The 27,568-nt window shown below is 38.1% G+C and overlaps 1 protein-coding gene and 1 long non-coding RNA gene across 3 annotated transcripts in view; one reads left to right on the top strand and one right to left on the bottom strand.

Annotated features, from left to right (window-relative positions):
* Positions 1-4,886, top strand: part of LOC113944858 — a 34,690-nt gene extending 29,804 nt beyond the window's left edge. Inside the window, exon 3 of the long non-coding RNA XR_003526854.1 lies at positions 2,632-4,886. This is a non-coding gene — a long non-coding RNA (uncharacterized LOC113944858). The remainder of the gene's footprint in view (positions 1-2,631) is intronic.
* Positions 4,887-18,133: 13,247 nt separating this feature from the next.
* The window catches only part of HNF4G (hepatocyte nuclear factor 4 gamma), a 61,639-nt gene continuing 52,204 nt past the window's right edge, over positions 18,134-27,568 (bottom strand). For both annotated transcript variants that reach the window (XM_027638890.1, XM_027638889.1), the window contains exons 5-10: positions 26,740-26,895; positions 24,587-24,674; positions 22,417-22,569; positions 22,005-22,241; positions 21,410-21,532; positions 18,134-21,029 (exon numbers count right to left, since the gene is read on the bottom strand). In XM_027638890.1, coding sequence (XP_027494691.1) covers positions 20,911-21,029; positions 21,410-21,532; positions 22,005-22,241; positions 22,417-22,569; positions 24,587-24,674; positions 26,740-26,895 — 876 coding nt within the window. In that variant the 3' untranslated portion in view covers positions 18,134-20,910. The remainder of the gene's footprint in view (positions 21,030-21,409; positions 21,533-22,004; positions 22,242-22,416; positions 22,570-24,586; positions 24,675-26,739; positions 26,896-27,568) is intronic.

Below are 27,568 nucleotides of genomic sequence, written 5' to 3'. Positions count from 1 at the left end.
CATCAGAAATCCTGAAGAAAAACTAAAAACTTGAGGGAAGGCAGAGAAAACCCTCAGAGGAAGAACCAAGTCAGGAAACTACCAACACAAAGACTTTCCCATTAAAGTCTCAATGATGAAAGAATTGTCTCATTCTGGGTTGCTGTCTCTGTATTTGGTGTTCCTGGCCATGACATGCATTTTAATTGCCTTTTTTGACCCACTGGTATCTTAGGAATGAGAACACAAACATCAGGTCCATCAAGGCTCTTTTGTAACAAGCTGCAAGTGTGCACTGCAAGGTAGAATGTATATCAATTTAATCAGCTTTTATTTTGGAATATGGGGAATATACAAGCTACGAAATGGCTTAGTTGTTCAGGAAAACATTAAGTACTGAATAACAATCAAAATAGGATTGGCTAATTTTCACATCAGTATAGATGCAAAATTGTTGATTCTGGTTTATTGCTGTAGGGAGGTGTTAGCTGTTAGATCCGATTGATTTCAGCTTAGATGTCTTAATTAGTCAATCCTATTGATTTAAATGAGGATGTCATGAAATGTAATTACTCTACATTCAGCACAGTAATTTTTCCATTTTAGCATCTTTTCTTCTTCAAAAATCAGACTTCTTAAATTGCTAACAGCACTAATACCAAGAAGGCAGCCAGATTATTTGGTGTAAGAATCAAAACTAGACTCCCAAGACCACTTATCATCATTTTGACAGTTTTTGAAACAGACCACCAGAGCTACACTCAAAACTGTCAAAAAAAGTTGTGTTTCAATACTGCTTCTTCCCCAAGGTCCGATTACAGTTTGGTATTCTTAACTTATTGAATTTTCCCTCGTGTAGTCTTTCTGCCTGAAAATTGTTGAGCTGTTCCATTGTATTAGTAAAAAGTGTTTGTTCTAGTATAGTACAGCAAGGACAACAAAGTTCAACCAGTGTTATGTCACTTCATTCATTTTTCCACTCTTCTCACTTTTGTATTTCATATCTGACAAGATCTTCTCTATGTCTTTGTATAATCAAAGTCAGGAAAGTTAGTTCTTGGTGCACTGAATATGGATCAAAGAGTCTTTTTATCTAAAAAGATTGCATTTGGTTAAAATCAATATACACATTTTATAAAACATTTCAGTTTAGTCTCAAGCGTTGTTTGGGTCATTCTTTAATTTAAAATAATCACATTTTACAGACAGAAGACCTCAAGTTAAAGGCTTAATTCATAGAATAATACTAACCACACTTGAATGTAAGTATGTTTATACTAACTGTAAGAAAATTCTCCAGAATTAGGACAGCAGTAAAAATGTCTTCTGCTGCTTTTGTTTAAATAATAAATAAATACATTAAAATAATTAAACTAGTAATCTTCATTTAAAATACCAAAAATCTTTGGGAAGTTTCTTTGATGTACAGAAGTAGAGCAGAAAAGTTTGGCCACACAATGGTCATATCTGTGTGACTCTGTCTTTGTAAGTAAGGTTAACACAACCTTTCACTTTTTCACTTTTACTGAGCCTGTTCCAAAGCATCCCAATTAATGTTGGTTGCATATCAGCAGCTTTCTGATGTGATTACTGAAAGCAGGTCCTCAGCTTTAGGAGCTGGTTGAATTATTTTAGGTGTTAGGAATACTAGTTTTGGAAGAACTGCACAGAGATATGAACATATATTACAAAGTAAAAGCAGCAACCTGATGTAATGACATTTGACAACAAACAAAAAATGGAGTCCAGCTTCAGAGCAAATTTCAGACTTAAAAGTAAAAGTTCCATACTTTCTTGACCATTTGTAAAAAAGCTTTTCTGCTCATAATGTTGAGATTGCAGAAAGAGATTGGGAGTGCAATAATCAGAGAAAATGTTTCTTAATAGGTTGACTCACTGCAATAGACTACTCTCTGCATAGACATGAGGCTCCTTGGTTGTTGTCTAACCAATTTTTGGAGTATTATTGAAATAAAACCTCATCACTTCCTACCAGTCCAGAAGAAGCACTGGCGAGCTGCAAGAGTGCTTCACATGCTCTTCTTTCAGTGTTACATTCTTGAGAAGTAAGGGAGGAATCCTAAAGAGATCCCCTGTAGCTTATATCTGGGGCAAATGCCCTGATTTCACAGAAAAATAATGGCATTTTTGAATAATTTATACAACAGAAAGACTCAAAGGTAGTTCATGGACTAATTCCCAACATAAGAAGAGGAAACAAGGTATTAAAACCTTCTTGATTTAGACTGGATTCTGGTCGTTTAAGAGAATAATATTTGGTTCACATGATGGTACTGAATTCATATCAGAGATTTTGGAAATCATGTGGTCTGCAATACAATATCTGCAAAGAAAATGAACATCCTGTAAAGCCTATTGGATTGGTTTTATATCAGCAGTATTTGTCTATCTATATAAACCTGTGTCACATCTATTATAATAAATAGTGGTTTATCACAGAATGAGATTGATTTCTTAAAGTATAACTTTTTATAAATTCACTGTTAAAGCACCACTTATTTAAGTTTTTTAGTGTGCTATGTAATTGTATTACTTTTTTATTATAAAATCAGCAAATTCTTGGCATAGCATATTCTACTTGCTTCAATATGTATGTTTCCCTTTTGAAATCAGGTGGCTTTTGTTTTTCAGACCTTCTGAGCACCTATTGCCTGTTGCGATGGTCAGGAATGGAGATGCCAGTTCCAGCACCTCAGAAGTTAAGGAAAAACAACAAGAAAACAAACAGAAAACCAAAGCTAAAAACAGCTATAGGAATTTGACTCTGAGAGAAATCTAAAGAAACTTGTGGTTTGTCTGGGATTTTACATTTTAATAATCTATAAATTTATTCTGTGACACATTTTTGAAGGTCATTTTTGAATCCTGTTATACTTGTACTCTATTGCTGTATCAGCTTTTTCTTCTCTGAGATGTCATCTGCCCTATTCTCTTTGTGCCTTAAATGTTCAGATTTGTCCCCAAAGTCTAAGTTATGGGAACTGGCTATGAAGTTCAATGATAAAATAAAGCAATTCTTGGTGAGCTTTTTGATTACAATTTTAAAAACTGTTTACATCTATTTTTTTAATTAAGCTAAACAAGTTAAGTGTAATACGGTCACTTAGATCTTCACAGATATTGTAACTACTGTATTTGTAGTGTGCAAGATCAAATAACCAATAGAGGATTTTTTGCATTTTAATATACCCTCCTGAATACCAAGAGCATTGTTTTATATCTTTCTACAACTGTGGAAGAAGGAAGACACATTAATCTTATTTTGGCTATCTAAGTTTGGGTATACATAACATGTAAAATGATACTGCCAAGTGGTAGTTTCTTCCTAAAGCTGATAAAGCAGCTGGAATAATTCAATATTTATTATATAATTGACAGAGAACCAAGAAGTTGAATCTGCTAAGAATTCCTAAAACATTGTGCCAGCCTTTATGTGTGTATGGCAGTTAATCAATGTAATATAAACATATAAACAAATATAATTCATATGTGTATGCAACATAACCACATACTTTATTAAATAATCTCACAAATATACACACTTAAAATAAATAAATGTCTAAAACTTTTGCAACTGAACCTTTTCTATCAAAAATATAATTCTGAAGGGTCTGAACATCAATATACATCACAGCTCAATTCTTTCTAGTAAGCTGAAGTTTTTACTTCTCTTTTAGATTGCTTTTGTCCCACTAAAGTGAATTGGAGCTGTGGGTTATTTTGTGTGCTGATGTGTATGAGGGTTATGTGTTAGAAATATGGTATCTCGATTTCTTATTCATCTCCTCTACAAATCTTCAGTCTGTGAAGTTCTTATGAAACATTTAGGTTGTAACCTAAAAAATTAGATTATTAATATCCATCTGACATCTTAACATGAATAAGTCAAATATCGAAAGTAGCAAATTTAAAAATCTCTGTTTTATCTTTGGTCAGAAAGATATGAAAAATAGGGACTGTCAATAGTGGCATTGAGTTAATGAGTAAAGTCAGAGAAAAATACTGTAGAACTGGAGGCAGGAGCTGTATGCATCCTTCAGGTCCTGGACTTCCCTAATGGTTACAATTGCATACAATTTTTAGGAATACATTAAACAAAGGTAAAAGTAGAAAAGACTGTTCCTTACATAAGGGCTTCACTGGGTGCTGGACTGCAGTATGGTCCAACACTTCACGGCCACTGCACTGCCACAGCTCTCCCCACCTGTGGGAACCCCCATCAATGCTGGTCAGCAAGGTAGCCATCTAACAAACATGCTGAGTCTCAGAGATGAAAAGTGGACATCACATGGAGGTGAGATGGGAGACAAATATATTTATAGATAAAATATCCCATTCTGATGAGCTGTTCCGCTTTTTCCTCAGGGTAAACTTTTTTTAGTTTTACTACCATAGTTTTCAAAGATAATAATTACAGTTTTCTTCCTCTCCTATGCTCCCATTTTCATATCACCAAGAAATATAAGTGGTGTTTTCTTACTTGTCCTTTTAACTGTGCTGAAATTCTCATTTGTTCATATTTCTCTTTTTTTTTTGCCTTTTACTGAGAGAAAAAAAACAAAACAAAAACTGTTTCTTACCTTCAGCCTTATAACTTTTGACTTACTTAATAGAATAAAAAAGTCTTTTTGGAAGACCAAATATATTTCTACTTTCCTTTTCCAGTGTTTTGTCAGCATGCTCAGGAGTGCTGTGGTACATAAAGCTCCAATTCATCAGATCACTTAATCTCAGGTTTAAATCATTTTGAAACACACAATTAGGTGGAAATTCTACTGAATCAGTTCTTCAAGATGTGATTTCCTTTGATGAAAGTGATGTGTGTTATAATAAAATGAAGGGACCATCAAACTGGTTCAAAATTGTTCATTTAATTTCTGTGGTGTTTGGGGTTTTTTTTCTTTAGTGTGGCTGCTAAGATTAATATACCTGTAAAACTCAATATAATTTTATACAGTTTATTTGGAAGAAGGGCATATGTTGTCTCTTTGTCAGTTGTGTAAGGCATAAGACAAAGAACAACAGATTCTCCTGATAATGTCAGTGCTTTAAGCTGATTGACCTCTATGTGTTTATCTTTCAGTTAATGTAATCTGTATTTTGCCTTGATCATCTCTGAGCAACACATGCAAACTAGGGTTGTGCAGTCATTCAGCATTTGTGGTCAGATGATTTCCTGACCTCTGTCCTCTAGAGGAGGAATAAACAATTAAACAAAAAATTGGCCTGTGTTGTTCCCCAAGACATGTCCAGCTCCCATAAACCCTGGAGGGTCAGATGAACATTTCCTCTGAGTGGGAGAGGGGCCAAGGTCTGGAGCTCAGTCTCATACTGAAACCCATCGGCTCATACTGAAGTTCACACCGAATTTGGCAGAATGCATAAGGCCAAATACAGTATTGCACAAATCTAGATCTGACCTTCCTTTCTGAAGAAAGAATAGAGGAAGATGTCAGGACATTTTGAAAATGTTTTTCTAGTCCTTTGAGGTTTTTGTCTCATTATTTCAACAAGTGTCCCCTTAGTTCTTCAGGACAAGCACTAGATGACACTGGGGCCATCTCCCTGACTGAGGTTTTAAAGGTTAGTTTAGTTGTTCTACACTTTATCACCATTTGGGACACCAATACAACAAACCTACACCCTGGGAAAAGATAAGTAACTATTGGAAAGAAAGGGATCTGTGGCAAACATCTTGTGGCACAAATGAATGCTTGTAAAGATGAGGTGCCCAAATACAACAAAGTGGTTTAGGATGCATTAAATATATGAAAAAAAAAAAAAAAACAAAACCAAAAACAATAACAAAAAAAACCCCAAACAAACAAAAAAACCAACACAAACAAAAGAGGGAAAGAAGATGTTCTTTCAATAAGTATATACTTGCTGGAAATACGGTCCCACCAGTCAACTGAATATTTGTTGAAGTGATTCTAGCAGGGATCCTTTAAATCACTCTCCTCTTCGTTTGTTACCTTATCCTTCAAGTATTCTGGGGTTTAGCAAATTGTTCAGAAGAAGATCACATACTGTAATTTTTTCTATTACTATCATGAACCAGGGCATTTGAACAAGTAAATCACTGGGGAATATTAATACCAGTTTGTTCTAGGTTCTGGTTTCTACCAATTTGCATTGGTGCATTGAAGCATTCCGTAGTTTTGTTGTTTGAAAAAATAAGCTGCAGCATTATATTTACCCAATCACTCTCACACAGCAAATTCAATCAGCAGAATTTGCTCTGCAGCCGCTAGTTTGGCTTTTGGTGGTGGTGGTGGTGAATTATACAATGACAACCTGATCCCCTTTTATGATCAGGTGACCTGCCTGGTGGATGAGGGGAAGGCTGTGGATGTGGTCTACCTGGACTTCAGCAAGGCCTTTGACACTGTCTCCCACAGCATTCTCCTGAAAATGCTGGCAGCCCACGGCTTGGACAGGGGCACTCTGTGCTGGGTTAAGAACTGGCTGGAGGGCTGGGCCCAGAGAGTGGTGGGGAAAGGTGCTGCATCCAGTTGGTGGCCAGTCAGTAGTGGTGTCCCCCAGGGATCAGTGTTGGGCCCAGTTCTATTTAATATATTTATTGATGATTTAGATGAGGGGATTGAGTCCATTATCAGCCAATTTGCAGATGACACCAAGTTGAGGGGGAGTGTCGATCAGCTGGAAGGCAGGAACACTCTTCAGAGGGATCTGGACAGGCTGTAGAGTTGGGCTGATTCCAACAGGATGAGGTTCAACAAGGCCAAGGGCCGGGTCCTGCACTTTGGCCACAACAACCCCCTGCAGCGCTACAGGCTGGGGACAGAGTGGCTGGAGAGAAGCCAGGAAGACAGGGACTTGGGAGTCTGGATTGACGGGAAGCTGAACAAGAGCCAGCAGTGTGCCCAGGCGGCCAACAAGGCCAGTGGCATCCTGGCCTGTGTCAGGAACAGTGTGGCCAGAAGGACCAGCGAAGTGATTCTTCTCCTGTACTCAGCGCTGGTGAGGCCACACCTGGAGTACTATGTCCAGTTCTGGGCCCCTCAGTTCAGGAAGGATATTGAGGTGCTGGAGCAGGTCCAGAGAAGAGCAACAAGGCTGGTGAAGGGTCTGGAGCACAAGCCCTGTGAGGAGAGGCTGAGGGAGCTGGGGTTGTTTAGCCTGGAGAAGAGGAGGTTCAGGGGAGACCTCATCCCTCTCTACAACTCCCAGAAAGGAGGTTGTAGCCAGGTGGGGGTTGGTCTCTTCTCCCAGGCAACTATCAGCAAGACAAGAGGGCATGGTCTTAAGCTCTGCCAGGGGAGGTTTAGGTTAGGTATCAGGGAGAAATTCTTTAGAGAGAGGGTAATCAGGCATTGGAATGGGCTGCCCAGGGAAGTGGTGGATTCTCCATCCCTGGAGGTTTTTAAGATGAGACTGGATGTGGCACTTAGTGCCATGGTCTAGTAACTGTGGTGGAAGTGGATCAAGGTTTGGACTTGATGATCTTGGAGGTCCCTTCCAACCCAGCTGATTCTATGAATTCGCAAGGTGACTAATAGCTGCTATCAGCATAGCAGTTTAAATAACTGAAACTGTAGTATATTTTCTGCTGTCCTTTTTTAGCATAAGCAATACAGTTTACAAATTTATACTGAGAATAGTCAGGACACTGGAACAATATTGAGCACCCTAACAGGTACGTCAAATGATATTTCAGCTGGAAAGTAGTAGAAGTTCAATTAGTACATGAATCATTTAAACCCAAATTGAATGCAGAAGTCAATAACGTTCTTTTGGGAGTAATCTTGCACTTGCAGAGGGATCTGTCTCTTAGCAAGGTAGCCTAAGGGTTGATCTAATGTTTGCCTGAGGGCTGACCCTGAACCCAGCAGCCCAGAATATGGGGAGAGCTTAGGTAAGAGTTCCTGTTCTTGTGCATTCCCTCCCTCCATCCCCAAAATGGACTGCGCACTTGGCCATCATATCTGGAGACCTGGCTCATATATCAGCACTTTGCTCCTTAGCCACCTTTTCATTATCTAAAGCCTTAAATCAAAAGGCATGGGAACATGAACTCAAGATTGTTCATTTCACTATAATTTCAAACCCTTACCTTTCTTTTCTCTTTTATTCCCCTCACAACTTTTGAACCTGCAAAACAAGTGCAATAGGGATGTTAGCCTTGATCAAGTGTCCTCATGGAGATCCACAGCCTGGTCAAGAAAAGGGACGAAGAAGGCGGCCACATCCTGTTCTGCCTTTTAGTTGCCAGCTGAATGGTAGGCACACATGTGGATTCCCACGAGACACATCTGCACTAGGAACATTTAACTTTCCAGCTCACTGGCCACTGGTCAAATTCTTGTTTTTGATTTAGGTCCCCTGTCCTTACCATGCTTGGGAACATACTTTAAATGACAGCCACAGCAGCCTAGTAGGCTAAATTATGAGATCCCTGTGTTACCCAGTAGTAAATGAAGACAGAGGTTTCGTGCTTGTTCCTCAATGGGTGTTTGCTCAGAGAGGCTGAGTGTCTCCACATAGGACGCATCCTTCCCCAGCACTGGGTGTTTGAGGTAGGTCAGCCCCTTGTGCCAGAGATTCTGTAGATACAAAATTGGGCTAGGGTTTCCACAAGGGAAAATATATCACTGCTACTATAAAGATCTCAACTTACTCTTTTCAGTGATTTATATACTGCTAGTGTATAAACCTTTTTGTCCCTATATGAACTGCAAATGGTAGCCACATTTTTTTCAGATATGACAGGCTCATGAAATAGGTTATTTTTTTCCATTAGAACACATGCCATTAAATCCATTATCCCTTCTAGTTTCTCTGTCAGGACAATCTGTCTCTGCTTTGCTACAGTTAATGCCACTATTAATTAATCTTATCCTTAATTCATAACTCACATATTTTTTAAAGTAAATGTACAGCTTGTAATGAGCTAGACTGACAGATTTTGAGATCAAAGGCACAGATCCTAAGATACACATGCACACTTAATTGCTATTTAGGTAGCCAGTTTCCATTGATTTCTGTAGTTGTTAGGTGACAAAGTATCTTTGAAGATTGGTGCCAAAGTTTAGATTCATGTATTAGTTATAGCACAAAGTTCCCATTACTAGATCCATTTTGAAGGAGGCTGTGTCTAAAAGTGTTAGAACATAGCGCAGGCTCTGTAGTCCATTCAGTCTCCAACCTTGCTGCAAGGATGTGAGTGTAACCCTGCTTGTGAGCACAGCTTTGTGATCAGACAAAAGTTTCTACTGTGTTGATGGTTGAACATTCAGTTCCAATACTTCTCACGCAGATCATGGAATCATAGACTCATTAAGGTAGCAAAAGACCTCCAAGATCATCAAGTCCAACCTTTGACCAAACACCACCATGCCCACCAAACCATATAGCAAAGTGCCATGTCTACTCGTATTTTGAACACTTCTGGGAATGTTGACTCTACCACTTCCCTGGGGAGCATGTTCCAATGCTTAACCACTCTTTCAGTGAAGAAATTTTTCCTAATATCCAACCTGAACCTCACCTTGAGCAACTTGAGGCCATTCCCCTTGTCCTATCAGCAGTTGCCTGCTGAAGAGGCTGACCCCTACATAGTCACAATCTCCTTTCAGGTAGTTGTAGAGAGGGATAATGTAGCACTAAACCTGCATTATATGGGAAAAACTGTTGTTTAAACATGTCTTAAAATGGCTTTTGGTGGTCTCTTTGCAAACACATGCTTCTTCTTCCCAGTACCCCCCACAACAAGTGTTATCCATGCAGGAATGTCCTGGGAAGGTGTCCTGAGGTGTTTCCCATTGGCCTTTGTTAATGCCTTCCTGTGATTGGGTGTTCCTGTAAGCCCCTTGAGACTTCTAATTGGTTACTCTGTGAATCCTCCTAAACCCTATAAATGTAGCATCCCCAACAATAAAACTCTCTCTTGCCTCCTCTCCACGCCCGGTGTCCTGTCTCTGTGCCAGCCATGGGGCCACGTGCGGGGGAAAAGGGGGGACCCCTCCAGGCTCAGGGCCAGTAGAGACCCCTGAAGAAACCCCTGGAGTTCCCCTTCCCCATCCTTCAAGGCGTCGGAATGGTTCTTCAGATGGAAATGGAACTAGAACTGGGCCGCCCCACGCCGTGGGTGGGGAAAGGGATCCAGAGGATAAGGTCTCCCCTCAGCCTTTTTTTCTCCAGGCTTAACAACCTCAGCTTCTTCAGCCACTCCTCATAAAACTTATGCTCCAGACCCTTCACCAGCTTCGTTGCCCTTCTCTGGACATGCTCCAGCATCTCAATACCCTTCTCGTAGTGAGGGGCCTAGAACTGAACACAGGATTCAAGGTGTGGCCTCACTACTGCCAAGTGCATGGGGACAATCACTGCCCCAGTTTTGTTGGCCACATTCTTTCTGACACAAGCCAGGATACCATTGGCCTTCTTGGCCACCTGGGCACACTGCCACCTGTTGACCAGTACCCCCAGGTGTGGATGGAAAGAGCTGCATGCTCCCTTCAAAATCAATGTACAGGGATAAAAGTCAGAAATTTCCATCTGTGATTAATTTTGTATTCAAAATTATGAGGAGGTGGGGGAGCCTTTGCAATTCATAGAGGACACTTAGCTCAGTCTACACTTGTCTTCTTACATTGTTTTCTGTGGATAGGAGAGAACATCCATTCTGCTGAAAATGGGTGAGCTTTTTAAAATACTGTGGCTGAAGCAGCAATGTATGACAGGCTTCAGCACTGCAGTATTTTCCGTTCCACAGGGTGGCACACAGTGGTACACTGCTTGTCCCTACACAGCACAGCATGCCAGAGTGCCCTAGCCTTTAAGCTTATAAGCAGCTCCAATGAAGTCAGCCATGACTCTGAAGTTAAGCATTCCTTAAGTGATTTGTTGGATCGGGTCAGAGTGCTAAGTGGGTTTTTTTAGATTGTATCTCAAACGTCTTAGCCTGAAGAGCTCTACCTTACGTTCTGAAGGGAGGTGCTTACTTTTATACACTAGATTATATTAATGAGTGATACCCAGATACTCCCAATTTCTGTATGAACAGAGGTAATAGGAGCCCTCCTATCTTTCCTCAAGTTTGCTTACTCATATAACAGAGTGTGATCAAACTCTAAGGCAAGCTTGCTGTAACGGTAGAAGAACCTTCCAGAAGGTTTATTACAAGGAGATGAGGGCTTATTTCGCTTAGGAGGACTTTCTTGTCTGGAAGAGGCACCTTTCTCAGAGGCAGTTTTATATGTTTTCTCCTCCTGCATTCCAGAGAAAGTCTCCCCGTTATGAGAAAAAGATAAGCCCTTCAGACATCTTTTAAGGCCCCCACAGAGGGGGGGTGCCGGGCATGATAAAACCCTGAGCACAATAAAGGGTTGTGTCTTTCCCTAGGCCCAGTGTTTGAAATGCCATTAAGGTTAATGTTCTTAAAGTCTATCGTTCTCAACTTTGGAAATAAATTTTCCTACAATCCTTTGACTGCCTGGCATTTTGGAGGTACCTGTGTGTTATCTTTCTACACACTTGCCATGGCCTGTACTAAAATTTTCCATCCAATAATACTATAATCACACTGTATTGCATAATAACATTGCACTGCAATACTTGTCATATAAAGAAGTAAAATGCTTAGCACATGGATAAGAATCATTCCAATGTAGTAGCAGCTTTAGGTGGAGGCTGGGCTACCTTTATTCCACAGGAAAAAAAAAGCAGAAAGTAACTCCCTTTCAGTTACTGGGTGATGTAGCCCTATAGACATGCTAAGCAGGCACTCAGCTGCTCCCTTACATTAGGGGTCACTTTTGCCACGTAGCCTCATTCCCATGGAGGACAGGAGTCACGTGGGACTGACCAAGCACTCTCAGTTGTATTCCCCATCATATGAAATGAAAGAATATTAAGGGAGCTTGACATCCTACTTCAAAGGTCAACAAATAACTCTCCATATATAAAACAACTGACAGTGGACAATGGGCACAGCTTCACAGCTTTGGCCCTGTGCTGGCTGTAGTTTAAAACAAAGTGACAGGAAATAATAAGGTTTAAATTGGTGAACTGACTTGTGTGTACTGGGGATTAACCTGCAATACACATTGCACCCAAATTACAGAACTTCAGAGATGAGCTGCTTTAAAGCATTGTAGCACACACTCTGACTGCAATGATGCCTCATTTATGGAAATACTAGTATACTTCATTACTCTCCCACAGTCACATCTAAACTTAGATTAAAATCTTAAACTACCTTGCAATAAAATTGAGTGGTCTTAGAAGATAAACATGGCCAAAAATGATAAGCTGTGTGATAGAGAAAGTGAAATGCATCACCTAAGATCTGGTCTAAATGTTGTATTTTTACTAATATATCAACATCAGTATTTATGAATGAAATGAAGTACAAAGAGTGAAAGGATGACTCACACATTTGTGCTTCTTAAACAAAAGAATAGGATGAAACAACTGTGCTGCTTGCATCCTTCCAAACACTCCCTATAACAACCCAGATGTGGCTTTCACAGAGAAAATGAGTGGCAGTACATAGATCTTCGTCTCACTGTACGTCTCCCGGTGACGTGAGGAACTACTGTGCAGCCACTAACATGCTCAGAGGTCACACACAGTAGGTAGTGAGTTCAGCAGTAGCAAGTAACAGAAATGACAAGATGCTCTGCAGCCTTCTAAATCTGCTGCTGTTTCCCTTTCTAGATATTCGGGGCGGGGGGGAGGGGCATCGCTCCAGGAAATTCAGCCTGAGTTCACATGAAATGGGGCTGGCAGTGTGACAACACAAGTGATGTAAGTTTGATGGGTTCAAGGGTTCTCAGGCACAGGATTCAAAATAAATTAAGCTGTATATAAATAAGGACTCTTACTCTGGGAAAGACAAGATTCAGGTGAGGGAGAGAACAGGACAACGCAATTAATAGTTATTACACTAAAGAACCTTTATCACCAGCAAATAATATTATTAGGGTTGAAGACAGTAATTTGAGCAAATAGTTCTATTCACATGCTTTAGTTGAAGTAGATCCCATCAGTCCATGTAGTGTGCTGATGAAGGTATATTCTTTGGATCTGAGAGTTCCCACTGTTTGGGTTTTCATTGACTTTTTAATATCTTTATTCACTTCTCCCACTCAAGCAGAACATGAGGATGACATCTGACATAGCATGGTCAATTCCAAGCATTTAAAATCTGAAAAGAGCACTCAAAATACCAGAAAGATTGACTAGTATAAAAAATCAATAAGCTAAATTATTTCCAAATCAAAATAATATTCCATCTTATTTTTCATTCTTTGAGGAGGTGCTCTGTTAACTATGGTGCCTTGAAGCTTACTCTGACCATGACAAAATGAAGATCCACTTTCACATATTGATATACCTCCAGAAGCTGAGGCATTGCAAAAGGCAATAGTGCTGTGTTAGTTCCCTGGCTGACTGCCCTTCTGTGCTCACCAAGCCTTCTTCAATCTATCCTCTCTAACTGGGTACCCGTGAGACTAACAGCGCCATACTTTTAAGGGATTTTTTTTCCCACTATTACCCCTATCTCCAAAGTGCAAATTTCTCCTTAAGCAGGTGTCTCCTTCGTAAGTCAAAAGCTGAAAACTCCAACAGTGTCTTCCTCATGATTAGGGAGATGTGGATTTCTCTCCTGCCTTCCAGAAAGACTCCATTCCTCTTTTCATTTTCAAATTATCTGTTGGTTAATGAGCAGCACCTCAGGCTGTCAATCTCTGAAGAGGCACAGTGTCACAGGGATGGAATATCTGTCTCTACGTATTTAATCACACAATGCAATTTTAATCAACATGCTAGAAAGCCCACATGAAAATAGAGGACAGATCATGCTACAGTTAAATAGTGATTTTGGTGTTGAGATAAAAAATGGATATTAATGTTCATGTTGCAAAAGAAAAGTGTACTTCACAGTACATAAATTAAATATATAAAGTTTGTTATTTTATAATACATCTGTCTGCATATTTTAGAGTATTGTTCTGTTTTATTACATTTCTGATCAAGACTAATGTTCATTAAAAAATCTAATATGACAATGAAAAATTTTATATAGAAAATTCTTGTCCTCTATTACAATTGCTATCTGCTCCACATTTTGGAAACCACAGCAAATTAGACTTGGGCCATGGTAATCTTAATTATATCTTGAAATAGATGATGTTGGAAATATATTGAATAAACTCTTTTGGTGAGATTGCCTTTGCCTCTTAATTTAAAATCTCTATGTTCATATTCTTGCATTATTTAAATTACAAAAGGCAGGCATCTGAAAAACGGGATGCTTTGTTGGGCAGTCATATTCATGAAAATTCATTCAATTGTGAGAGGGGTCAAAAAAACAGGGGAGAAAAAAAATGCTTGCTGATCAAAATGTAACATAAGCTGCACCATTCCATTTAAGTAGCAAAATGCATAGACTAAAAAAGTTGCATATGATCTCAAAATTGTATTTCTATGAATTTGTCATACTTTTAGCTAGAGAGCAGTTGTAACCCAATGTTTTACTTTTTTTATTTGAAGAAGACAAGAAATAGGGGCCATTTTAATAGGTGACACAAGCACTCTGCATATCATGTGGCTGTTGTGAAGTTGACAGATGAGAACATCCCCAGATTCAACACCCTTTTTTTCCTCCAAAGTTGTATCAAAGTGAAATATTGACTCTGCACTCAACTAAAAACTTGACCACGGTTTTATCTCATCTCATTTAGCCTATAAGAAGCATGAAACAGACCACGACACAGCAAAATGGGTCAGCTGCTACCAAGGTCACTTTGCAAGGTGACTGCTGGCATCAAAGCATCATCTGGGTGCTAAATGTCTTGCAGCATTCCCTGAGTGGGGGAACTTGCAGAGTTGCTCCAAGAAAAGTGGTGAGGACATCTGCACATTTAGTGCAAGTGATGCAACTGGCAAGTTCAGCTGTGTCACACGCAACAAGACACAATAAAAGGGGATTCTTGACATTAAGCACTGCCATGGGCTACATGAAGGACACTGTTTCACTCCCATGGCATTACTGCCCCTTGATTAAGGATGTGTTCAAGCAACACCTAGAAGAAGGGTCCCAGAGCAGTGATGCAGAATGTGCTCAGGCCTCTCTGTATAGCAGCCCTGTGAAGAGCCAACAAGCTGTTAGTGGGCACTTGAGGGCATGTTAGGCTGCTGGAATATGTTTCGTGAACTGCTTAATAAAAATTGTAAATTAATCATCTGTTCCAACTGAGTATGAAGTTTGCAATCTACGGGTGACATGCTGAACCACAAACCAAACTATATTGAGCAAAGCTGTCTAATCTTCTACCTCCAATGTAGAGGTTTTCATAATCTCTTCATGGAATCAACAGCGTTAGGCAATTTTGCATGTCTTCTTTTCTTTCCTCCTTTCACTGAATTCCCTTGAAAGACTGAAGTACACCTTATTATGTACTCTGTAAAAATATTTTTCTCTAACCAATCACTATCTCCTTTAACTTCTTAAGGTAATTACACTTCCAGAGACATCTGCCCATGCCATCTTTATGATTATGTTTCCTTGAAGACATTCAGTATTCTACAACTGAAACAGCAACTACCCTGTTTAGTCAACCCACTAACAAACTGGCAAAAGAGGTTATGGTGGAGGCTAAACCCCATAATGCCACTGAGCCTAATCAGACAAGTGAGGTTCTCAACTGTTCAACTCTTCCTTCAATCAGACTCAAAGAGACCAGCCAATGCTACTCAGATCAAAGAAAAACATTTTGAAACTGTGGATTTCTAGGCTTTCTTCTCTAATCTCAGAGCACAGTGCTAAGCTTTAGATGAAACTATGCCTTGATCAGACTGGCTAAAGGAAAATCTTCAACACCTGCTTCTGTTCACCTCGTCATGTTAGACATCAGTGACATTCACCCTTGCAAAAAGAAAAAGTGGTCTCAGGCTCAAAATCTTTGGGTAATTAAGAGGTCTGTACAGGTGCAAGGGTGTACCGCCACGATGTGACTTGGAGCAGGTGTTGCTGTTAGTGAGGTGACAACCTTCTCCGGACCACCAGTAAATCTAGAGCTCATGTGGCATCTCTGACTGACACTTGACTCAGATGAACTACCAGATAAGGTCAGTAGCAATCACAGCTCCACCACAACATTAAGGAATAGAGATCATTGTCATAAGGACACTTTTAGGCATAACGTGCTTGCTCCCCTGTCCTGATGACATTTCATCCGTCCTGTTTAGAAACTATTTAGATATGTTGGTATTCAAAAAGAAATTATTATATCTTGTGACACAAAATGGAAATTCCCTTTCTCTTTATATAAAAATCTGTATATTTCATTATATCTTAAAGTTTCTTACCCTTTAATAGAAATATTTAGCATTTTGTTTAAAAATCAGGCATTCATTTTAATTTTTATGAAATTAATTTTTGGAAATATATTCCTGAAATTGAGCACCTTTAATCCTCCCTGCAATGAAATTTAGCTTTGACTTCATAGAGGGCTTTTTATTTTATTAGACTTTCCAATTAATGAAAATATTTGGATTTGCAACAGGACAATCAGGAACCAGAAGTAAGCAGTGATTGATGCTAGCCTTGATGATGTTCTCTATTTTTTTATATTACAAAAACAACAGAAGACAGGGAAGCACAATTGCATCATGACTTTAAATTTGGGCATAAACATTTTTTTTTCCATTTCTAATTTTTTCCTAGGGAGAATAAAGGGAAAGAATAAAGCTAATGGCTCTATATCAGGGCCAATATGAAAAATGTAAAAATTAATTGCAAACCGATACAGAAGAGTTTTGAAAGACTTACCTAAAATGTGGACCTAAATATTTGCTTAGTATATACTTTAGCATAAGTAGCCCAAATGTTCGAGGTGTGCAACTAGAAATACTCTGTGGAAAGACATATAAAATGTTAGTCTGTCACAGACTGACAGACATCCTTGAGGTAAAAACAGACCTGCCAAGTATACAAATATAACCAAGAGCTATAAAAAGTTTTCTTACATTCTGAGAAGGTTAAATTTTCTGTTGCAGAAGATTCCTGGAGCTCAGTAAATCCCTTTGCTCACTTTCAGAATTCTTTAGTCGGGAGAAATTCTTGACAGTGATTATAACTGAAAGCTAGTTCATCTCTCTGTAAGATATACACTCCTGATTTGCCTACTGGAGCTGCTTTTAAAGCTGATTTACGGAAATCCTTGAAGAAGAGTCTGTCAGCACTTCATAGCATTAAAAGTGTAGGGGGTTTTCCATATTTTCTGCATTGTAGGTTGAAAAAAAAATTGTCTTCTGTTCCCTAAAATCATAAACATCCTACGCCCCACCCAGTATTCATGAGTAAAAGTTTCCTTCATCTAGGGTAATCAGCCACTGACACAAGTTCCTCAGAGGGACCTGAAGACCTCCAGCATTCAATAAATGGAATCTCCTCTTCCTCCCGTGGCAGCTTTGCCCTGCAGCTCTTCACTCCACAGTAGAGCCTATGGGGGCAAAAGCAAGCAGCCCAAAACACTGTGTTACTACCACCACCCAATTGAAAACAACCTCCAACCACAACTCTATTCAAAATCTACTCAAAGGGACATGCAACTAAACATAATTTCCATGGCTGAGGAGACACTGGTTATCTAAAAAAATATATTGTAAACAGTGTTTCTAAAGTTATCAAAGTCTTTGTCCACAAAATAAATAACTACACATAGATTTGCCTAAATAATAATACACTAGAGCAATGTAAGGCAGTGATTTGTTAACTTATCCCTGTCCAGAAAAAAAGAAAGGCTGTTGAACATATGGTTCATTTTAAACACAGATGGAATTAAACATGTGCTTCAGTTCTTTTCTGAGTCAGAACTAAAAATTGAAAACCATACCTATGTATACTTTGCTATGTTACAGCAGAATCAACTACAGTGTTGCCATCATATTCTTTCATATGATTTCAATATCCTGCTTGAGTAGGGGGGTTGGATTACATGTCCTCCAGAGGTCTCTTCCAACCTCAGCCATTCTGTGATGCTGTGAATACTGTAGAGATGGAAGTATGTTAGTTATATACTTATTCATAATGTAAGCAATATAAAGCATTCTCATTGTTTGAGTAAATAGCAAAAAAATTTACCAAAAGGCAAATGTGTCATTTGGATCATTCATTTTTCTTTATTAAGCTTTGATGAAAAACAGTCCATTTGAAATATTTTCAGCAACCATTTCAATTCCAAATGCTCAACACAAAAACTTGGTATCAGAGTTCAAACATATAAAGTTACACCTCATTATAATTTAATATTTAAAAAAGCTAATCATTTCTGATTTTTCATAATTAAGTTTAAAAAAATAATGTTACATTTATAAAATAAATCAGCTTTTCCCAATAAATTACAGTGGTGTTCTTATTCCAAAATGTAATATATCATACAAAATAGATAACAACGTTTTGTCAGACAAAACACTAAAGTATATCTTTCCTCCAGTACATTTTGGCAGTGTGTGAAATTATTTTATTGTACACTTGATATCTAAAGTACAGTGTGAAAAATAAATCCATTGAACTATTATGCATATCTCTTATATAAGGCAAGGGTAGCCAACTTGGGGACTACTTTTTATTTCCAGTTAAATGTTTTTAGTCAGACCAATACTGCCACATTTATGCAACTAACTTCATTAATCTGACCCATTAAATTCATGTAGATCCACCTTGAGTCCAACACTCTTTCTATGACAAGTACACAAAAGTGAGCCCAATCAGTAAACTTTTGGGCTGCTCAGTATCTCTCACACATGCTTTACCTCTGTGTTTCACCATAAAGTGTTGGTGGTGAACTTGTAAAAATAGCACATTCTGGACACCCCTAAAGTTAATGGCAAAACTTCAGAACCTTATTCTGTCATAAAAACTCATGCTAAAAGGAACTTGTAAAAAGAGCAATGCCTTGATAAAAAAAAACAAACAGTAAACAGCAAAAAGAAAAACCATCCATAAAGCAAAAGGCAAATGTTAAGAGCCACTGCATGGACTTTACAAAAGCAACTACTTTAAAATAACAAGAAACACAGCATCTACCTGGTAGTAGTGTATTCTCATTAAAGCCTTTTGAATGTTCAGGTTAGCTCAGCATTTAATATGTCACATTTCCTGCCTACAAAAATGTATTTGAAGAATCACTGCAGATTGTTTGAGCAACTTTTACAAGCCAGAGGTGTAACTCCCCCATCTTTAGATGTTGTGATTAGTGAAGGTGTTGTTCAGCACGATCAGCATCTCACCTTGCAGAAATTCTGACTCAGAATTTCTGACTGACTATTTTCTCTTTGGAATAGTTCAGTAAACTGCAATATTTTATTATATCTTTTTCATCTGTTTCTCTCTTACATATCTTCTGAGAAGAAAGTCTGCTTTAAAGTACTAAAGAAAAATCATTGCTGTCTGGAATAAATAAAATGTGCAAAGTGGTAATTTTCTTATGATGTCAGTATTGTAGGAACAACATATCACTTAATATATTAGATTATTTTCACAAATTGTAACTGAGTATACATGCCCAAGTGAGCATGTGTCACAAGGTCCACTTTGTGCAAATCCACAGAGGGTTCAAATCCAGATGAGTTGTTATAGACTTCAGACAAAAAACTTAGTCAATGTTGGATCCTCCCAAACTGTAATGGGAGGAAAAGGAGGTGGGGGTTCATCACAGAAAATTGATTCATCCCAAGCTTCTGAAAACTCTTAAAAATTGAGAGGATGAATACTTTGTGGGCTGGCTGTCTTCTGGCTTGAAATACCATGGCTCAAACTAGGAACACCTGGAGCTGAACTCAGGCACATTTGCCACTTCAATTAGCTATACCTTTCCAGACAGAGCTGCTACATTAACTACAACATCTCTGTAGGTGAAGTTTAGTGATTGCTGAAACATGCATTCACCAGCCAGTTAGGTAAATAAACCCAAAGGCTACACTTACACAAGTAAATCAAACAGCACAAAGTCTATACTCCATTTCTGAGGTCAAATGGCACAATCTGTCTGTATTCCTCTCTGCCCCCTAAAGAGGGGGGCTGTATTCCAAGCACCTGGTGAAAAGTGTCCATAGACTGGCCTAATTCCTAAAGTGTGCCCATAAATTTTTGGGGAGGGTACTAGTTAGTCCTGACCAAAAAGCATACCAGTCCTTGTTTTAACTATTTAGCAATGTAAATGCCTTGGCACTATCCAATTGACAGATATAGGCATTACTACCTATACAGATTTTAAAAAGCCCTCAAGCATATTCACCCACGGCAGGCCCTCTGACTCATACAAACAGATGAGCAGGAAGGATTCAACACTTTTACTTGAAAGAGATGGTCCTTTCAAATCAATATTTTTTTAAATGAGTTGTGCATTTCCGTCCTTTTTTTTTAATTCATGTGCTTTTTTGGTAGCCTACTGGTTTACTATTAGTGGAACTTTGGCTTTTGCCTGATTAACCCACTTTTTCTTCTCTACAATTCACAGCTAAACAAGCACTAACCAGTTCGGTCACAAAAAATATATATATATACACATCTAAAACGATAATATTAAGACAATAACTAAAACAGGAAATAAAAACATGAATCTGTGCAGTTATAAGATCTAAAAATAATATGAACCTCTATACATATTTGTCAGACTTCAGTGTCCACAGTTACAGTTGTATGTGGCAGTCAGAACAGCATTACTTTTCAGATCATGAGGTGTTTAAAGGAACACCCACAGCAGTGGCTGCTGAGGAAATAATTTCATTTATCAACCTGAGATTTTAAATGTGCAAGTGTCCTACCAATTTATCTAGTGCATAAAAAGGAAGGAAGGAAGGAAGGAGGGAAGGAAGGAAGGAGGGAAGGAAGGAAGGAAGGAAGGGTGGATTAAGACAGAGACAGAAACATCATCACAATGGTTTTTGTTTCAAAATAGACTGCTGTGCAATGACTGAAGCCTGATTTGCAGACATTTTGTATTCTTGCCCAGAGCCTTGAGGAGGGGAAGGTAATGGAGTTTCTGGAGTTGCTGAAAAAGAACACAGAAAGAATTTATAGTCTGGCCTACCCTGCGTATGCATACTACTGCACTGAAAGGGAGTTCGGTTACATTTGACATGTTAGGGAAATAGGATATTTTAATTATCTGAATTTTTAGTTTATTAAAAATTCTGCATGTAAAAACAATAATATATCAGAATGGTGCTGAATTTTTAAAATTAGATTAAATTCAGGTCAAAGTCTCTTATTTAACACCATTTATCTACATACATTTTTAATGCACAATTATTTTAATTTAAGAATGATGATGAAATAACTCTATGAGCACTGACAGGCCACCACTCTAATTAATATTTTTAAATGAAACAGTGAAATCTTATGACAGAAGGCTAACTTGCAATTACTTACAAATCTGTTCCGTATGTACAGGAGCAGACATTGAACTTATGAGGATTGTTTGGCCAGTTAATGGATCTTGGGCTAAGTGAGGATGCATTGGGTGATGCAGATGACTGGCATCATTAGAAGTACCTGCAAAAATAACATGTGCATATATCAATTCAAAAGAACATGCTGTTGCCAGCAACTAATACTTCAGTAATTACATTTCCACAGAGCAAATATTTTGATTGGCAATTTGAATAATTGCCTCTGGGTATTCATTAAACAATCATACCAGACTTCAACCATATTAAGCACTGTGTTTATTTTCACTGTTTTGACTGCAATAACAGTGGATTTCATGAAATATTTGTAAGGATTCTTTCATCTGCGAAGGGAATTGTAGGACGACCCAGCAGTGACTGAGTACACGGCACAGTCTGTCGTAAGATTAAGTTAACAAGATGAACTGCCAAGACAAGAAAGCTTTAGCTAACAATTACACGACCCAAAGCTCAGACAGTGAGTCAGCATGGTTGATTACATCACGAATCCCTCAAGATCCCAGCATGCTAAATTCAACATAATACAACACAGTATATTTAGCAAATTGTTAGTTTACCTCCTAGTAACATCTCCTGAAGCAAACTGTCAATTTTAACAATTCCAAATAGTTTAACCAATTGTATTTGCTCAATCATTTGCCAAGTGATGCTCTGGAGTGTAGGCAGTAGAAGAAGTAGTTCTCCAAATCTTCCTCTGGAGTCATACTGACGGTCATTAATATAATCCTCTAAACTGATTTGGACTTGGAACCGCATATTCTTAATCTTCATTGGGTTACTCAGGCCTTTTGCATCTTAAAAAATGACAAAAATTTAAAGTCAAGGCAGATTATGATTTGGAAGGAGCATCTTACTTATATTTTTCATTTGATTCTTTTCCATTCATGAACAGATTCTACATTAACAAAAATTACTTTGAGTAATTCTTCCATGTGTAAAAAATTCTGAGAGATTTTTTTGTAAAAATACCTGGATCAAAAAACACAATTGCTTTCAAGCAAGCGTACTCATTGTCGTCTATTTGAATTTCCTGGAAGGGTCGAACTAATTCATCCAGAATGCGATTTGCCACTCGGCAGATCTCTACTTCAGTACTGTTGCGATGGATTATGTAATTGTTGCCTTAGAGAGAAAGAATACCAACAAGTGGATTAATATAAAGATTTTGATGTAACACATGAGATGAAGCCCATTCTCAAAAGCACATTTCAGGTTAATAATTTTTTTAAGTAATAACTCTCCTTTCCATTATACAAAAGTGTTCTTTCCAAACAGAGTATATGTGCAAATTATAGCTGTCACCCAGTAAAAAAATCTGTACATGTAAATATGCCAACATGTACAGTTCCTGATTAGTCCACAGAACTGAGATTCATGTTTGAATGCACAAGTATGGAGTAAGTAGGCCTTTATCTTTACATAACAGATAAATATAATAGTGAATTGATCTTAAAATGTCTTCTTCCCCAATTAAAATAATACATCCCAAGCTGAATGAAGGATTTGTCAATACATAGGAGAAGATAAGGGGAATGCTTCTTTTTCTAATAGGTGCTCCTCTTACTCCTGATAAAATTTAGCAGCATCATAAAATCTTCAGTATAGAAATAATTTTCCCTCTTTCTTTAATTTTAAATTTCCATTTTGGAGAAGTCTGCACCATGGCATCTTAATTCACCTCCTGGAGAACACTGGCAAATTCGCAGAGCTTTCAAAAGCCATCAAAGCAGTTTTTGAAAGAAAAGCTGATGATTATGTCACAAGGGATCCATGCCAAAATGACTCATAAACTTTACAGATACCTGCCTCCAAGTACCAGAAATAAGCCCTAAAGCCTCAAATCGTTCTTCTTTTGATACATATGCTGATGCTCATGACACTGAATATAACTTTCTGCTTATTATTTTTTCATTTTTTTTCTTATTACCTACTAATCCCAATAAAACTGTAAATATTCCTTTTTTATTTAAGTTTGTCAGTGAAACAGTATCTAGAGAAAGAACTACATAAAGAAAGCCATGTGTATAGCTTTTATCTTGAAAGGATTGGTGGTGAAATACCTTCAGACCAAGCCCTTCTTGTCCTTTTAATGTTATAATAGGTGTAAAAATAAATTCAAGATGATTTAGAGCTGCGAAAAGACTGTCCCAAAGAGGGAGAAGAACAAGTATTAAAAATGTCCTTGTTCCACACCACCAGTGAAGAGACTAGTTTGAGTCCATATTCCATATAGTCTTGCCTCACATCAAAAATCCTGTCCAAGATGACCTACACGCTTTCTCATAAAGCAGCCCAAATGCTGCACGTTTCATGTTCGGCAGAGTACGCTTCAGAGTGGCAGAGCCCTGTTTCAAACAATGCTAACAAATGCCTCATCAAGTCCCTACTCACACAGGCACACACCCCATCTGGTAACTGAGCCTCTCTGTTGCATGAACTAAGATAAGACATGCTTCCACCATGCAACAATGTCTTTTTCCCTAACAGCTATGTTCTCTTTATATAACCCAGTGCAGGAGCCCTTTCAAGTGACCAAGAATATGCTTCTGCAGGCATGACTCCTCACCGTGCCATGGATGCACCCATCTACCACATGTCAGGGACAGCAGGTGAGCTGTTTACATGATGGCCATGTGGTGACTGTCAAGGCAGCAGTGAGAGGGCTCTTGGGAAAGTGAGTTGAAGGGAACAGGCTATCCGATATTCTAGCCAGTAGAGTCTTCTCTGACTGTGTCTGAAGGACTCTTGAGAAAGCTCCAGATAAATGGTTTTCATGAAAACTGAAATTAGTACACGTGAAAACAGGTTGGCTGCTGCTCTCTTAAACAAAGGGGGGTTTATGACAGGGCTTTTTGTTGTTTTCTTCTGGTTTTTTTAAGGGATAAAGGTGTAGAAAGGATGCTAATGTAAGGAGACAATTGCCAGGAACTCCCTTAAGTTTTGGTTTGTAGCATCCAATATTAGCTCACCTATCCATCTGCTTTTGCTGTAACAGACATGTGACATTATGTCATTAATAGCTATTTAACATTCAGAGAATGCATTGCTTTGATTGTGCCAGAACAGTTGTCTCACTTAAGTGATTACATGGTTGCTAATGTACATCATCATTAATAAGTAAAACAAAACCAATATTTACCTAAAAGTAAAATGTCCTTATACGCCATGGACCGTTTTGCTGCTCCAAGCAACAGGTGTTCCCCAGCATGTGCTCTTAGCAGGGCAACCTCATGAAAAGAACAGCAGACTCAATAAATGATAAAGCAGTAAGTTCCAATAAGAGTAAAAGAAAAGAGGTTGCATATTACCATGTATTAGGTACATGTTTAAGACAATTAAGATTTTAATATAAAAATCTTAACACCATAAAAACAGCACTCTATAATTAAATCGTCATTCTCTGTCACTTCTAGCATTCGGTCCAGATTTTAAACATTAGGCTCTGCAAAATACTTATCAATAAATACACTATCTACCTTTAGTGTGTATTCCCTTGCAAAGTTTTCTCTATCATTTAAGTTGACGCTAAAGACTCCAGTGGGCTGGAATGAACTGCTACAGTGAATTTGGCACTATCAGTGTTTCATTTCTCTCAACTTGAACCAAAAATTTATGTGGTGCTTAAAAGAGCTTTTTCTACAACAAAGCCAGATATGCTAAAACAGCCACTACTGTCAACAAAGAAGAATCCTGGTTCATACTGGGAAGGCACTTGTACTTATTTGTTTACTCTTTGTCATCTATTTACTTTCCTTTGGTTTTAATGTCTTCTTGAAACTTCAGCAATGGTCTCTATTTCCTCAAGGAACTTGTCTCTTGGCAAGTAATTCTAATACAAGCCAATACTTTATGAGTAAACAGTACCTAGGTACACTTATCTGTTAAGACTTTTTTCATTCTCAGTTAGTTAACTTAGCTGCTCTGGCCTCCTTTATGGTTTGGAAATCAGGCTGACTCCCAGATCAGGAATAATTTGTTCAAAACCAGATGTTTTATTTCATTACTAAATGCACAATGCTCCTTAGAAATTTGCTATCACAAATGAAAAAGTGGTATTTGCTTTATCTCTCAATATCTTTGTCCCTATTTTTCTAAGCTACTTAAGGTTCAGGAGTTTTTCCCAACATGTACTCTTCAATCACTGTAAGGATGTTTTCAGCCTGTCCTTCTAAGATGATAATTTATTTTTTTATATGCAGACAGGAACTTTTTAATGACATCTTATACCTTCCCTTTTCCTTCATGCCATCTTAACAGTAAAAGCAGCAATATTTTTTTCTTGTTTTTGTTGCCCTTGTGTAAACAATTCACTTAAAATTCTCCTTCTTTCACATGAACAGAGTTTTAACTTATTCCAGGATGTTGAGCTTGTGCACATATATCATACTCTGTGGGTCTGCAAAGATATCATTAAACTCCTGTTTTGAGGGGTCTCTTGTGGTCTGAAACATGTTCATATTCCTGAGGAAGAATATAAGAGGGAATGACTCAATTTGAGTATCAAAACCAAGGATGAATCTAACGCTTCTTGCAGGATTTTGTTAAAAACTGAGAGACTGAAGAGACAAAAAGGAGGATTTACAAAATTGCAGTCACAGAGTGATTTTCAAGATGTATGAGATTTTGGTGGACTGTAGTTGAGAGATCTCAAGCAACCAATTAACCTCCTGCCCAGGCTGCTGGTGAAAGAACTGCTCACCACAATGTGGGAATACTGGTTCTGGGTGTGCCAACACAACTTACTCTGAAAGCGGGTGATATATTAGGATATATTATAGATGTGATGATAGATCAGACCTCTGTCGTAAAAACCCTTGTAAATTTTCAAGGCTTGATGCTTTTTTCCTCACATTCATTATATACAATATAATTTTAGTACATTGTAATATATGAAAGATTATGTGCTATGGATTGATACCAGTACGTTTGGAATTTGTTCAAGATTCTAATGGCTTTTATTTTTTTCAAGTAGAGAAGCCCTGCTTCTAATTAACATGCTGCCATATTATAATGAAAGGTGAACATGAAATAAATACTTATCAAGGTCAGAAAAAAGTTCTGCTTCCAAAAGACTACAGAAAAAACAAAACGCTTAGAGACATGCTGATTTGCTGCTTCTTTTTGTTAATATCTTTTATGTGGTGGTGTTATTTCAAAACTTAAAAAAAAAAAAAAAGGTGTGGGTCTAGCATGCAGATCTATTTGATCAGACCAAAAAAATCATGACATTCAAAGATCATGGGAGTAACAGAACAGTATAATTAAAGTTTTCTCTTTGGTGTCCTCTTATACCTGGTCATCCAGTGGTAATTCACAGAAGCCTGGAATATATTTAGCCCATTCCACCAGGACCAGAAGTTGTTGCTTCATAGATTCACAGACATCACTGACACCAGCAATTTTCTTAACATTTATATCAGTGCTAGAACCAGGACTGGACATTGAGATCTGGCCATTATGAGAGAAAAAATTCACAATGTTAAATTTCATACAGTTGCATTTTCACTGGTTAACAGAATATTTAAGAAAATATCACAGCAGTAATCATGGATACTCTTGAGAAATTCCTGGACCACATGGACCATTAGCCTGCATGTAAATTATAAATTTTTATTTCTCATTATTACCAGTGTGCATTGCAGTATTTAATCATTCATATCATGATACAATACCTTCTCATTCCAAAATGCTATTTTTAAATATACCAAAGACCTTATCATTCGTAGAGAGGAGGTGGTTTCTTTTTTTTTTCCTTTAAAAGGGTTGACATTTACTTCATTTCAGAAAAAAAGAAGAGCTCATAGGGGCATGCAGTAATACTAAGGGCAGAGAAAGAGAGTGATAAAGGGGTAGTATATTCTTCTAGTGAAAAGATAAGTATCATTAACTTTAGAAGGTAAAACGGGGGGGGGGTTAGTGCCTGGAGGAGAACAGTTTGCAATGATGAAGCAGCAGTATAGGCAGAGGCCTGAGACATTGCAGAGGAAATGTAAAGGATATGAGTGTGCATTAGACCACCTGCAGTGAACAGTGTTCTGTGAAATAGGAAGAGAGCAATATCTTTCTGGGCCTGAAGCTGGGACAGTTTTACATAATCACTGAGCCAAATCCTGAAATTCTT

The sequence above is a fragment of the Corapipo altera genome, unplaced genomic scaffold, assembly GCF_003945725.1.
Source record: "Corapipo altera isolate COAL_440 unplaced genomic scaffold, ASM394572v1 49, whole genome shotgun sequence".
Lineage (NCBI taxonomy): Eukaryota > Metazoa > Chordata > Aves > Passeriformes > Pipridae > Corapipo > Corapipo altera.
The sequence above is the reverse complement of the archived record's forward strand: the minus strand, read 5'-3'. Positions and strand labels throughout refer to the sequence as shown.